Source organism: Pelmatolapia mariae, linkage group LG20, assembly GCF_036321145.2.
Source record: "Pelmatolapia mariae isolate MD_Pm_ZW linkage group LG20, Pm_UMD_F_2, whole genome shotgun sequence".
NCBI lineage: Eukaryota > Metazoa > Chordata > Actinopteri > Cichliformes > Cichlidae > Pelmatolapia > Pelmatolapia mariae.
In genome coordinates this window covers 22,489,437-22,503,610 of record NC_086244.1, presented here as the reverse complement: position 1 = coordinate 22,503,610, position 14,174 = coordinate 22,489,437, and the positions used below count along the sequence as shown (strand labels likewise).

The 14,174-nt window shown below is 39.2% G+C and overlaps 1 protein-coding gene across 2 annotated transcripts; it reads right to left on the bottom strand.

Annotated features, from left to right (window-relative positions):
- Positions 1-3,961: 3,961 nt before the first annotated feature.
- On the bottom strand, positions 3,962-12,789 carry LOC134618363 (amphoterin-induced protein 3-like). Of its 2 annotated transcripts, none has more exons than XM_063463728.1 (2): positions 12,319-12,789; positions 3,962-10,609 (listed from the first exon to the last, which is right to left on the bottom strand). In XM_063463728.1, the coding sequence occupies exon 2, from the start codon at positions 10,565-10,567 to the stop codon at positions 9,206-9,208; it is 1,362 nt and encodes a 453-aa protein (XP_063319798.1). In that variant the 5' UTR covers positions 10,568-10,609; positions 12,319-12,789; the 3' UTR covers positions 3,962-9,205. The 2 variants fall into 2 exon arrangements, with proteins under 2 accessions (XP_063319798.1, XP_063319799.1); XM_063463729.2 differs by having other exon boundaries at positions 3,962-10,511.
- Positions 12,790-14,174: the final 1,385 nt, after the last annotated feature.

Here is a 14,174-nt window from a genome sequence, read left to right as displayed (position 1 = left end):
GGAGCAGCACTTAAATCCTTTGAGGCTCCATATGGAGCGCAACTGAAAGACTCATTAAGAAGGTCAACGAGTGAGTTGTCTCATCAGCTATCTGATAGAGGGGAACGCCAGGGGGCGCTGTTTGCTTTTAATGTAAGAAATGGGTTACCAGCACCTTTTTCTCCAGAACCTCATTCCAGTTGTGCCATGGAAGCTTAGGGAAATGTGAAAATAAGTTCTTCCTGCTAAATCAATTATGGCTAAGACCCGTCACACAAATGCTGAGCAAGACGTATTTTTATTTTATTTTTTTTAGCAACCTTCTGCACACGGTTATTTATACTTAAAATAACCACTATAAATGCAATATTGAGCGGAGTTCTGAGGCTTGTATGCCTCATAGAGGTATGCTTGGTTCTGGAGCATGAAGCACAAACAACAGACTGACTTCTACTGATTTTTAAAGGGACATACACATTACACAAAATAAAAAATAGACTATGCAAGTTATGGAAAAAAATGCAATTGAATATGCTGCAGCTGCCAGCCTTTGTTAGTTGCTGCTAAGAGTTGTAACAAAAAAAAATCAAAGATGATAGCTGAGGTTTGTAAAAATGATCATTTCAAGCAACTCATAGAGGTTAAAAAATTAAAAGGTTTGAAGTTAGGTTTTTATTTTGAAAATAGGACGTTTTAAAGCACGGCCTAAAAAGTAGCTTGAGACTTTTATTTTGAAATCCCCACAGCGTTAACAACGGATAAGTAATATGAGAAATAGTTTTTTAAAAAAAAAAAAAACATGACATTTTAAAGCATTAAATTAGGATATTTTATTTTAAAACATTTTTCATAATTTTAAGCTACTTTTCTTAGAATTGGAAACTGTAATAAAAAAAATTTAAACTGTGCTAAAGCTAACGTGTTGCTAACAGTAGCTGCTCGTTCCTACTGGCTAACCGATTCATGTAAGTCTTTACTCACGTTCCCTCGTTCCCCTTAGCGTGTTTGCTCGAGGAAAAAAATATCTGACTCTTAAGTTATCTGCACAGAGAGCAAGTAGAGTAGGTCTTGGTGCATTTTCTTTCAAAGGTGGGCAAAACAATGAACAATGTAAACCTGAACAGAAAAAAAAAGGTTTTGGCAAAAACAAAAATAACAGGTTAGTTTTAGCTGAAACGTGTTAAAATGCTCTCATCCACTCTGTTTGTCGTATTTCTCATGAGTTTGTCACCAAGAGCCATTTTGGAGCGCAACTAAGTGCATTTAGTCCCTAAAGTAGAGCCTGCATGAGGTACTTGACTGAAGCACTTCCGTTTTATTCTTCTTTATACTTCCACTCCCTCCACTACATTTGACAACTCTCATTGCTTTTCAGACGAAAACAAAGCCTGGTTTCTACACCCTGTCACATTCAGAAAATCTAGGAGTGAAGTCTCCACCACCCAGAAAAAAGATATTTCCACTCTCAAGCTGTCAGTTGGTTTCCATTTAGATAACTGTTTGAGAGGCAAAGATGAAAGAGGAGTCAAAAAAATGAACATAAACTTGGATAGCAGAACTTTGCTACCCCATTAATCATCTCTCAGCACTTCAGCTTTATCAGATAAAACTACCCAGCTGTGTATAATAAAGTAGCACACTGCACCAGGTTCAAGAGTAAAATGTTTGGTAAAGCAGTGATGCATCAATATTAAAAGTCATAAATAATAATATTTCTGTCAGAGGAACCATTTTTTTCTGCAGAATCAGGACTTCTGCTTTTTCTACCTTTTGGTGCTTTTTGCTGATAACGCCTCAGTAAGTCGATTTAGGTACAATTCAGAATGGAAGAACTTTTACTTAGTATTTCTTAAACTGATATTTTATCACCCAGCGCAGGAAGAACATTTCAGATCTTTTATTTAAGCTAAAGTGCCTGTACTGTACTACACTTAATATTATTAATAAAATACTTTACAACTAAAAGTCCTGCATTGTTGAAGTTACAGAAATAAGAAAGTAAAAATAAAATGGATGTTAAAGTGAGTTAATGATGCATTTTATAATATTGCCTAATATTTTAATTTGAATGTGAAGCGGTTCTGGTGTTTTTGATCACAAGAGAAACTTAACACTTGCATCTAGATAAGCAATAGATGGACCTAAGAATAAAGGAACTGCACCAAATCTATGCTAAAATGTAATATTTCTCTCTGAAATGTAGTTAATTTGAAAAATAAGTCATCTTAAATTTGTACATTCTCGAGGAAATGTGCATCCCACCTCTGTTGGTATTTCAGTTGAAAATTCTGATCTGAATAGATCTTTCACCACTAAAATGTGATCATTTTGAACATAATACACTTGATTCTTTAAAAGAATTTTCATTAGATTATGGGACACTGTGGAAGAAAGAACCAGGTCAAAAGAAGTATGTATTTCCATTGCTTTAAAATTGGTCCTGTGGGTTCAGTGAGCAGCAGAGATCTCTGGGTTTAGGTGTTACCTTGTAGATGTGCCTTTGCAGGATGTAGGGATTTGGGCCAGAGTGAAACTTGCCTCTGTTCATGAGCAAGTGTAACACCAGTACCCCTTCTCTCATTACCTGACATTATGGAAGCCCCATTCCTCCTTCCACTGCAATTTTTCTTGTCTTTAGTTTGCAGCCTAAAGGCAACATTGCAAACATTACATCAGAATGCAGCTTGACCAGAGAGAAGTAATGTTGCTTAAAGATGGCTTTTTTTTATGAAGCCCTTTGAGGCGATGCACAAAACAATGTAAACAACACAGCAGAGGAAAAAAATGTAATCCAGTGCTCTTTTATGAGGCTCCGTCAATCACATATAGCTACATTAAGATTATAAATGTAGCCAACATGGCGATACCATAGCGACAGCCTTGCAGGCAACACCATGAAGCTGCACTTGTACACAAAAAAAGTTCTAGCTACATTCATGTGAAAAAAACAAAAGTTTTCACACTATTTTGCGCAGTCCTCTGAAAACCTAAACACACTCTCACTGCATCCTTAGGATCTAAGAGGGTAAATAGCAGAGAGGGGCTGCCAATCAAATGCACTTGATTAACTGATAATCAAGTGTTGCCACCTGTGTAAAATCAGAGGTTTTGGTAGGAAAATATTTTGCGCTGCTTTCAAATTGGTCCTGTGAAGAAGCCACTACATTTAGTAGATGTAGATGTAGTAGCTCTGCGGGATGTGCAAAATAGCTGAAAAAGAAAAGAGTGTTGCAATAGCCCAGTCAAAGTAGACCTTAACCTGACTGAAATGCTGTGGTGGGACCTTAAGAGAGCTGTGCATTAACCAATACCTGCAAATCGCAATGAACTGAAGCAATATTGTAAAGAATAGTGGGACAAAATACCGCCATAAAATGATGTGGATTTAGGATAAAGCCATATAGAAAACAATTGCTTCCAACTGTAGGTCTGCACAGATAGAGCCCTTTTTCTCACATGACTGTGCATGCTTACAGAGATAATGCTAGACCGCCGACGTTAAGCACTTCAAGTTCAAACATCACTCTATCATTTGCTAATTAACAAAATTGAGTTTGACTGTCATTGGTTCTTTAGAAATTTGGTAAGAAACCAAATTAAACATACAGTCGTGCCTGATGAAAGATCATGGGATCAGAAGAGTTATTCCTAAACAGACTTGGATGTGTGCAACATTTTTTATGGCCATCCATTCAGTACTTGTTTCTTTCACTCAAAAATCTAATATCTTCAGATTTACTTCTTCGAGGTCTGTACAAAAAGTAATGGGAATCCATTAAATAATAGCTGAGATGTTTCAGAGTTTTAGACTGACCAACACTGCAATCCTCAGAGCCATTGTGTAAGTATGGTAGCAAATAGTATCATAAAGCACAGTGGTGAGTGTCTGCCACCAGTGACACTGTAATGTATTGCAGATTGGGTAGCGCTAGTGTCTCTGACAGTTAAGGTCTTTTTTTTAATAGAAATAATAAAGCCAGATTTCATCAAAGTTTATTGTTGTCTTTTAGTGGACAAGTATGACACGTTATAACAAAAGAACCGGTACAACATGATACAGGTACAATAAAGCCAGTGGGGAAAAAAAATACAACTGAATGCCAAGGAAGAATAAATAGACAAGACAGTGTTGTAAAAAAGTAGTCATGGGCTGCAGTATAAAACTTGAAATACACTGGGTCATTTTGATTGTCAGATCCTATAATGTTCATCTAAATTCTACTTGGTGAGACATAGTGAGCCAGGAGACTGCTCCAAAATATGCTGCTTAAGAGCATATACTCATTTGTTTGCAATGAAATGTGACGGGCCTGTAGGTCTGATTAAGAAAGTATTCATATGCTATGTACTCCACAGTGCTCTGATTGAGACCAGATCCCTGCTGGAAATCCCGCTGCTTTTCACTGCTTTGAAAACACAGAACGTGGCTTGCATTCGCATTCAGCTCAGAGGTATGATGAACAGCCTGTTGTCTGGTGTAGCAGTGTGCATTTATTTTAGGCTTTTTTTGGAAGCAACTGACCTACCTCCTAAAAAAAAGATAATGTAGCCTAGTCAGTAGCTTTTCACAAGCGCATATTCCAAGTTAGGTGCCCAGTTAGAATAAAATAAGGATTGTAGGTGACACAGGGCCTCCAGGGAGTGTGTGTTTGTGGGTGTCACAGCATTTGAAAAATGAGTATGTATCTGACACAGCTGGATGCCTCCACTCTTGCCTGATGACTGTTTTGACAGTTCAGTAATAGCCTGTGTTGACAGTCAAGGCTGCCTTCCACGAATGAAAGCAATTCAACCCGTGCTATTCAGACTAAAACTCCTCTTTCACAGTAATTAGATTCTTGACTAAGATGATTTCGAATCCCTGGGAGCCCAGTCGAACTTGGGAAAACAATTAATCTGGAAAGGGGAAGTACATGCTTTAATTTGGGCCTGATGGAGTGTTTCGCTTTGGAGAAGGACATCTTTTCGAGCATTAAGGAGTTGCTTCCTTTACATCTGGGTAATTTGTCAGAATGCCTCGGGATGATTTGCAGGGAGCAAAAAGACTGAGCCGTACAGAGTTGCATTTTTTTTGTATGCTGGAAATTAGCTATTTATTTTACAGTGTTATTATCAGGACTTTCCATCAGCGGTTAAATGTTAGTATAAACAAAACAGGAAATGCTGGAAGGGTCCTGATTTCGGCAAACCAAATCTGCCTCTTGACTACCTCCTCATGTCTGAAATGAACTGGAAAAAGCACAACAATTCGATGGAACAAAAACAATCATTCATTCCATTTTTGCAATGCAGTGTTGAGGCCTCCCATTATCAGTTAAGCACTTGCTTTTACAAGGTTAAAATAAAATGCTGGATTCCAAATAGCTTTAGGATACCAGCTTCGCTCATCCTGACTCTGACATCCTGCCTACACTGAGGTTGATTTCCTAAAGCTGGAGTGAGCTTACATAACCAGGATCACCTGTGGACCCTCGGTGAAATGGAAAGCCCTCCATGAAAAGCTCACAACATGTCCTCTTTGTTTTAACCTGTTAATCTAATCTAATCATATCAGAAAAACAATAAATCCCAACCCAGCTGTGTTTGCTGCGGCAGAGAGCAGATTAGAAGGATTTAAAAACAGTGCAATTCACCAAGAACCTGGTTTTTATCCTTGTGGTAATCTCCTGAAATCTCGCTCCAACTCATCGCACCATTTAATGTTTCTAGTACACTGTGTCTGAAAAACAACCGGTCATGACAGACTCTGATACAAGACGTTACATCATACAGGCGCACAGCAGCGTCTTATGTAATCTTTGTTGAGAAATGATGCTTACCACACTGAAAACGTTTGATACTCGATCAGTGATGGTGTCATGAATAGAGTAGTGCATTATAGCACGGTGATCTATCACGGCTCATCGTTTCTGACTAACGTCCACACAGCATCATCAATAAAGGACCCTTAAAATTAAAACTTCAGGAAACGCTACTGACTTTATTTTATAATTAGAAAAAAAACATTATAATTTTATAAAGTTCAGGTGCTACTTTGAGAATAAAGTGGTAATGTCAAAAATAAAGTCAGCTCTCATAGATCTAGTAGTTATTACCACACTTTATGTGCTAAAAGTGAAATAATATCCTCGTTAATAAGTCTAAAGTATGATTTATCTTAATTTATGCAAGGCATTTGGCAGGGGGAGTCATGACAAAGTTAGAGAGGCAAGGCTGAGATGGTTTGGACATGCACAGAGGAAAGTTCATGGATATTTTGGGTAAAGGATGGTTATTATGGAGCTGCCAGGCAGGATGAAAAGTGAAAGACCACAGATGAGGTCCATGGATGCAGTGAAGAAGGGCATGCAGAGGGTTGGTTGCTAAGGATAAGGTGAATTGGGGGCAGATGATCCACCATTGTGACCCCTAAGAGGAGCAGCTGAAAGAAGCAGACTATTTTGTAGATGTTGCCAAGTACTAGCAGGTATAGTTTGAATCGAAAAACAACTTTTTTCTAACTTGTTATACTTTATTCTTGAAATGTTACAAAATTTTGACTTCATCCTTATAATAAAAAACCACAAGATAAAAAAGTCCTTTAAATTTAATACTTGTATTATTTTGGCCCTAATTCTCCTAATCCCTCCTAATCCTTCGTAGGTATCTGGGCAGGCAGAAACTTTAAGATTACTCTTATTGTAACCTTTTACTGCGTTGTCCATGAACACCTTATGCTCGTGTATTACTTTCTACCTCATCATCTGTCAGTTAAAAAAACTTTCCCTAACTTTTCCCCGCTGCTGTGCATTCTGTTCAGTATTTTCTTCTCCCAACACCCAGTCCTCTCCTTCCTGTTTACGCTGATACACACACGCCCATGTTGTGAATGCACAATATTATGTCCATTTACAGCTGTGTTAGTATATTCAGAGATTATTTTGTAAGCTGTTCTAAAACCAAAGTTGTTTTCATTGTTCTAAAACAAAACCAAAAAAAGTGTTATTATGGATGCAGCCTTAGTCTCACAATTTTTTTTTGGGTTAATCCCTGTGAGTTTAATACTGATGAAACTCATCGCTGTCAAAGAGCCAGTCTGTTCCACTTTCATGCACCGTTGGCCATTTGATATCAGATTTCCCACCTCCTTTTGAACTTGAATTTACATATAAGCTGCACAACAATATTAGTCGCCTCTAGCTTAAAAGGAGCCATGTTTTAATTAAGGATTTAGAAATAATCAAAGGCCCTAACTCCAATGACAAGCTCTGCTTTGTAAAACACGCAGTTACTGATGACTTGTCCCTGACATTATATGAAGGATTACATCTGATCCTTTTCAATCTTGATGCAATCCCTAGTCCCACCCAGTGTTTTTATTAAGATTAAGCTACAATCTCAAAACATTATGGATGCTTAGACTTGAAGAAAATTGATTTGTTTCTTTTGAGGCTGCTGTTTGTCTCGGCAGGGTTCCCTTCATCATCGACCGGCTATATGCTGTCTTAGCTCTTTTATGCAATCAACCTCAGGGTTTTTTCTAGGCTCCGAAACGGCCTTTGTGGGGTGACTATATGCAGCAATAAAGCCTGATTGATCTACATACAGTAGAGGCCATAAGTCATAAGAAAAATGTGCATTTTCAGGCTTTTTTCAGACCATTTGATAAAATGCAGCCAATATGCTGATGCAGGGTTGAGTAAATGAAATCCAAATGAACAAAATTGGTTTGAATGAGTTCTAGAAGATTGTAAAACTGTGGACTAGAGGGGACCTGACCCCTGGAATTCAAAAGACACGTCTGCTTGTTGAGTAGTTGTTTGATAAAGTGTTATTAAGCTCTTTTAGAGAGGATTTAAATTGCTACTTTTATTCTCAGTCCCTTAATCATTTGGTGCTGGTTGATTTTCCTTTGGGGGCTGGCTAAAAACCTCTGCGGGGGGTGTGCCAAAAATGTCTTTATGCAGGAAAAACCCTCTCACCCACGTACTTTATGTTCCTTCAGTGCGGCGCATGGGAGTCTTTTCTTTAGCATCTTTCATCTCTGTTGTTGGAGTGTGTAATTCTGTCATTTGAAGCATGTTTTGCTGAATTAAAAAAAAGAACAAACAAACACTATTTCAGTCACTTCAGTCAAAAAAAAAAAGCACGCACAAAAAAACAAAACACCAAACAGTAAGAACAAAGCTATACAAAGTAATGCCACCTTCAGGGTTTGAGTCACAGCTGCTTGAAGAATTTGTCACTTCAGTCAAAATTTAGTGGTTGTGTTTATTCTGCAGTGTTCAAAGTGCTCTGCTGTGTTTGATCAAAAAAAGATGCTGTCTTTGAAGAGCAGGCCAGTTGCTGCTTTTTGTCTGGGTTCTTGACACTCCTGATTTCTACACTTTGCTCTTTGCCAGATAAGCAGCATGCAGATCTTTTTTTTTTCCTGCCAGATTAATGCAACAGGTTTATATGAAACATGTATATTTATGATGGCTCACTGCAGGATGCACCTCTGTTTTGAGCTAGATAAGATTTTTAAATGTTTGCTGTAAGCTATGGCTTCTGAAAAAAAAAAGATTACTAAAATAATACAAAATCAGACATAAGCAGTTTAGGAAAATGAGGATATGAAATTTTCAGGAGCTGGTGCTACATGTTCAAGCTACACATTAGGGGATATAGGGTAAACTAAAGTTATCTTTAGTTTATGCAGTATCTACTCTACACTATCTATAAAACCTCAATCCAGGTAAGGTGTGCAAACTGAACTTAGTTCCAGCAGTCAGTACAGTCATTCACTTGCAGTTTTTTTTTTTTTTTTTTGGGGGGGGGGGGACTAATCCATCTTCAAAACTTTGAAAGGGAAGCCAGATTCGTTCTCAGATCCCATGAGAAATATTCCCCCTAGTGCTGTACCTGAGCACGGAGAAATTATTAGCTGATTTTAAGGACTGATAATGGCTCCGCTGTGATTTGGTGGAGTCAGTACATTGTGGGTATAAAGCAAAGTTGAAACTTTCATTCCGACTACCTGGCCACATGGCAGAAAGGGGAGAATTGAAACAGGAGATATTGCTTTTTTTCTCTTTCTTTTTTTTGTTCATGGATGCCTCTTAACTGCATCTGACAGTTGGAAAGGAGACGTGAAGTTCTTTTTTCCCTTTATAGTATTATTACTCAAATAGCATGTCCTAGCTAGATACAGAGGAGTTTTCAGTTAAGAATTCAGTTTCCGCCTGGGGGGTTGGAAAAAAAAACTTCAGCTTTCCAGAGACCAATCTGTTCCTTCTTCATTCATCACCGGGTCAATGAACGCTACGTGTTTATTAGTTTGGTTTTTGGTCTGGTCTCTTGTAGAGTGGAAGAGGGTAGAAGATCGACTGCTTGACTCATACTGCTTTGACCGTTTGCAGTAGATGCAGCGACATGGAGTCAGATAAAGGTAGATGAGGATAATCGTTGTAGTCACCATACAGCCGAGCAGCGTTGTGTAGCCAGTGTTGAATAACTCTGCCGTGGGCAGCAGCACCGTCACGTTCACCTCCCGAGTTGCATTCAGTGCCTGTTTATTATCCACAGCTGTGCACACATACAGTCCTGAGTCATTGACCTTGGTTGCTCGGATCTCCAAAGTACCATTAGGAAGCAGGTTAATTAGATTGTCATCTATGCTGGCCTTGGTGATGTGCCCCTTGCTTGGGGAGAGCCACATAAATGAGAGATCTGTGCTCGTCAGGGATGTTTGGCAGTCTAGACGCACCCTTTCTCCCTCTGAAACCAACACGTTGGAAAGGAGAACTGTTACGGGCTGCAAAACAGGTTTTTCCACAGTGCAGTTGAGGAAGAATCGGTTCTGTTGTAGAAATTGGATGGACGATCGTAGGTCTCCGTTAATGAAGCAGATATGCTCCTCCTTAAAGTCCCTCACTGAGTCATAGCCCCTCAGGTCCCAGTGCCAAAACACGCTGTACATGGAGCAGTCACAGATCAGAGAGTTGTTGTAGAGATACAGGCCCCGCTGCACCAACCTGGGTAAAGCTTTCACATCCTCCCATTGCAGATGGGTCAGTCGGTTGGATGAGAGATCTAACATGCTCAGGAATGGATGAGTGTGATCTTGGATTGAGAAGAAAGGGAAGTCTGTGATTTGGTTGAGGCTGAAATAGACCTTTTTTAAGCTGCTCAGGCCACTCAGTGTGCCGGCCTCCACCCGTGCAATCTTATTATTGAAAAGAAGGAGCTCCTCCAGCCTCCAAAGCCCCTGAAAGTAGTGCTGCTCTACCACACGCAACTTATTGGAGGACAGGTCAAGGTGCCTGAGACCAGAGACGTTTTGAAAAGTTCCAGGATTCAGGGCTTTGAGCTGATTGTGTGCCATCAGCAGGTTTTCCAGCCTGGACATCCCGTTGAAGCAGCCTGGACTCAGCCAGGAGACATGGTTGTGGCTGAGGTCGAGACTTGCAGAGAAAGAGGGCAGGGAGTGAGGTAGCTTGGTAAGTCCGCTGGAGCTACAGCTTACTGCATCGGATATACAGAGGCACATGGAGGGGCAGGTCTCCTCAGTGCTGTGGAGAAAACAGAGCAGCGCCAAGAAAAGGCTTGGATTTAGTCTGCAGGTCATGGTTTTTGAATCCTTCAAGGTTTCTAATCCCTCTGGTTCTCCCTGAAAAGATAAGAATCAAATGAGATACAGGGTGATATATGAGAAGGCTGTCCTATTTTCAAGTGTTTCAGGCTTTGAGCTGTTCAGCTGATGTCTAAGATGACTGAAAGGTTAATGCCATACTGGAGCTCTCAGTATCTGTGGTACAGTAGAAGATTAAATAGTTCACTTTAGTGACCATGAATCCTTTTAACTCTATATAAAATATTTGGAATGCTTTGGAATAAGAAATCCTCATGCTGGGATATTTTCAAATGTTTCAACAGTCAGATTCATGCAGACTACTTATTCCTCTATTTAGTGATTATGCCTCTGTAGATCAGCAAAAGGGGATTTTAAATGACAAGACCTTCATCTTTAATTCAAAGGCTCTAGCAAAGATATTGCAAATATGAAATAAAAATCTTTTCCATAGTCATTCTATTTGCACAGACACAAAAGCCTTTGAATAATTAGACATTTTTAAATATAAAGACTGTTTTTGACTGCCTGAACTCACTCAGACATCACCATGCATGTTTGTTCGGTCTTTATTTTGGATAGAAATCATGTTTAGGTGAGTTGAGATCAGGGCTTCTTTCTCAGTATATTTTATTATTCAGTTGTGAAGTTCCATTCTGCAGCATTGCACTGATCTTGTGCAAAAAGTCCAACCAAGGTCGTTTTAGAAGCAAGTCTCGCCAGCCGTTATCTTAAAACCCCTCTGGGTACTTATTTTGGAATATTTTTAAAATTTATTTAACTTTCAAAATAGAATCACCAGTCAGATCAGATAAAAAAACATTTAAAATCAATGCTGAGTTTTCCCTAAAAGTATTTTTTCTTTAAAAAAATACTTTTTACTTGTACCACAGTCTGTATTACTACAGAAATCGACTATAGTTTTCAGTTATTTTATAAAGTCTCTGTTACACCTCTATACACTTACAGTTATATACTCTTATTGTCTTGATAATTTGTTTTGTTTCTGTTTTTCGAGTCTAATGATGACCTCTTATTTTCCATGTTCACCTCTTTTCGATAAACGGCTACACAATAAAAATACTTATCCCAAACCAAACACTTAAAATCAGTTTCTTAATTTGTCATGAATAACGTGTAAACTGACCAACCATGAACAGCTCAGTTGGCTCGCTTAAACCTAATTCTTTGAAAAAGGAGGACTGTGTATAAAATTGGCTGTAATTTCTAAATGGTTAAGGCATTATTTTTGCTTACACCCTTGAATTAAAGCTGAAAGTGCAGTGCAATCACATCTTGATTGCTTCATTTAAAATCCATTGAGTGTGCACAGTCTAAATTGTGAAAACTGTGTTCTTGTCCAGCTACATGCGGACCTGTATACACAGTAATCACTGGCTCTAAATGACAATTATTTTTATTGTTTCTTGGCACGTCGATTGTTGTGTGTTGTTAACTGAGCATTCAGCAGCTAACAAAGAGGCCAAAGCCAAAACTTTAAAAAAGGCAGACGTAAACTGAGATTATCTGCAATCACAGCAGAAAAGTGTCTTTCAGCCTGCGACATAAAGCTTTTTTCAGTTCAATACCTCTGAACTCTAACAACTCATCTATACCAAACTTACTGAAAATAAATGCCAACTAATTTCCCTTTAATCACCAAATTCATAAACTGACTAATCACCACAGCTCTATATAATTAAAAACTTTTCAGCACATTGTGAAAGCATAGTGTGGACATACTTTACCTTCAAAAATGTTTTTAAGTCTTTATGAAATTAAAAGCTCAAAAGGAGAAAAGTTCACACTACTCCCAGAAAAGTGAGCAATTTTGTTCACTTAGTTAATCGCATTCTCCCTTCCAAAAAAATAAAATGAAGAAAGGAACACACGGCCAAACCACAAATCCAAAATAAACTGCTTAGCGACAATACGAGACTCCAACTTTCTTTCGTTTTCCCGCTTTCAGAGTTGTATCCCCATCAATGAATACCCACAACATAGCTGTCTAATCCTTATCTCCTTTTGGATCCTCCTCCCGAGGCGCTCGAGGAATAATTCACGGCTCTCGCCGTTCTCCTCAGCTAACTTTAAGGTCCCCCTAGCAGGCTTTTTCTCCTCTTCCCAAATGAGAGTGCCGCTCGACAAACATCCTGCGGTGCTTTGCAGTGTATAACAAACAGCATAGAGCTCAGTTAATCTCCCACAATCCCCCCTCCTTCTCCGTGTCATTTAGAGACCAGTCTTGTGTCTCCCTCTCTCATCATTAAGTAATCATGCTGGTGGCTGCCCTCCTCGTTCTCTCTGCCTCTCTTTCTCCATTTTTAACCAATATCAGTTTTCCCACACTGATCTGTTTGTGTGCTAGTAGATTTGTATGATTTTGCTTACTAACATATTAGCAGAGCCCAGGAGCTTTACACATGAATATTACATGTGTTATCCGGTAACCTTTCACCAGTAATCCCAGGGGCATAAAACTTGGCTGTGCTCGATGTGTTTTTGTTTTTTTGTTTTTCTTTGAGTATGTGTGACTGTGTCTTAGTGCTGGTTTTCTTAATGCTGTAAATACACCTGTTTTTTCTGTGAGCTTGGAAACCCTCTTCATCTTTTGGTGTATTTTGAAGGCTTTCAGGCTCTTCGGGTCTTTTCCTCACCTGTGTGCTCTGTGTCTTTGTTGTTTGTATTTGAGTGGTTTTAAGTTGATCGACATTAGCTTCCTCCTGCCCCCGAATATGCACACATTCACTCTCCTCTAAGTGCCTTATGCAGTACATCCTCTGCTTTCTTTCTGAGCTCCAACATCCCTCCGTTCCCATCTCTTGGCTGTGGGTTTGACTGGATATATGCTGTCCATGGTGCTTGGTCATGGTGGTCCTGACAGCTCTGGTTTCTGTCACAGTGAATTAGCTTTGCCTCCCAGCAGCCACCTCCTCTCTGCTAGCCCCAACCCACCACCTCCCTCTGTGCAAGTGCTCGGGGCTTTGACTGACTCCCACTCACTCACTCACTCACTCACTTTGCAGAGGCACATAACCTGATTCCCCACGGATTCAAACTCGCTGGATGGGCTTCACTTCTCAGACGGTGGGGTAATGGAGAAAGATGTCGGTGTCCACAGAAATGTGGATGAGAACGACTAAGGAGGAATGTTAAGTTCAATAAGAGATTGATTTAAAAACCTGCTCCTTAGTTTGTTTGGGGTTTTTTTTGTTTTTAAAAATGGGTTGAGCATGAAGAAAACACATTTGGCTGTGTTTGTGCTGAAATGAAAAAGCAATGACACAATCTTGTCCCAGGGCTAGTCATCAGCTTGGCTGCAACATGTAAGAAATACATACACCCACACGTGTACATTTGAGATATGTTAGGAATGGATTCTAAACAGGCCCTTCTTGTAGGTGTTATGTTTACGTGGGCTTGTAATGTGGCTCAAATGGCTCTCTTAGTAATTTGTCTATTTGCCTGCAAATTGAACCTTGTCCTACTATAAAAAAAGCCTTAATCTCGATAGCTTTTTAAATATTCACATTTCATTGATTGTTTTAAGGTGTTATGTAACACTCCTAGCACCGTTTGTTGAATGGGCTGCTGAATGTATTGC

Coding starts and splice junctions, on each gene's coding strand:
- LOC134618363 (XM_063463728.1), bottom strand. CDS start 10,567: ATGACCTGCAGACTAAATCCAAGCCTTTTCTTGGCGCTGCTCTGTTTT.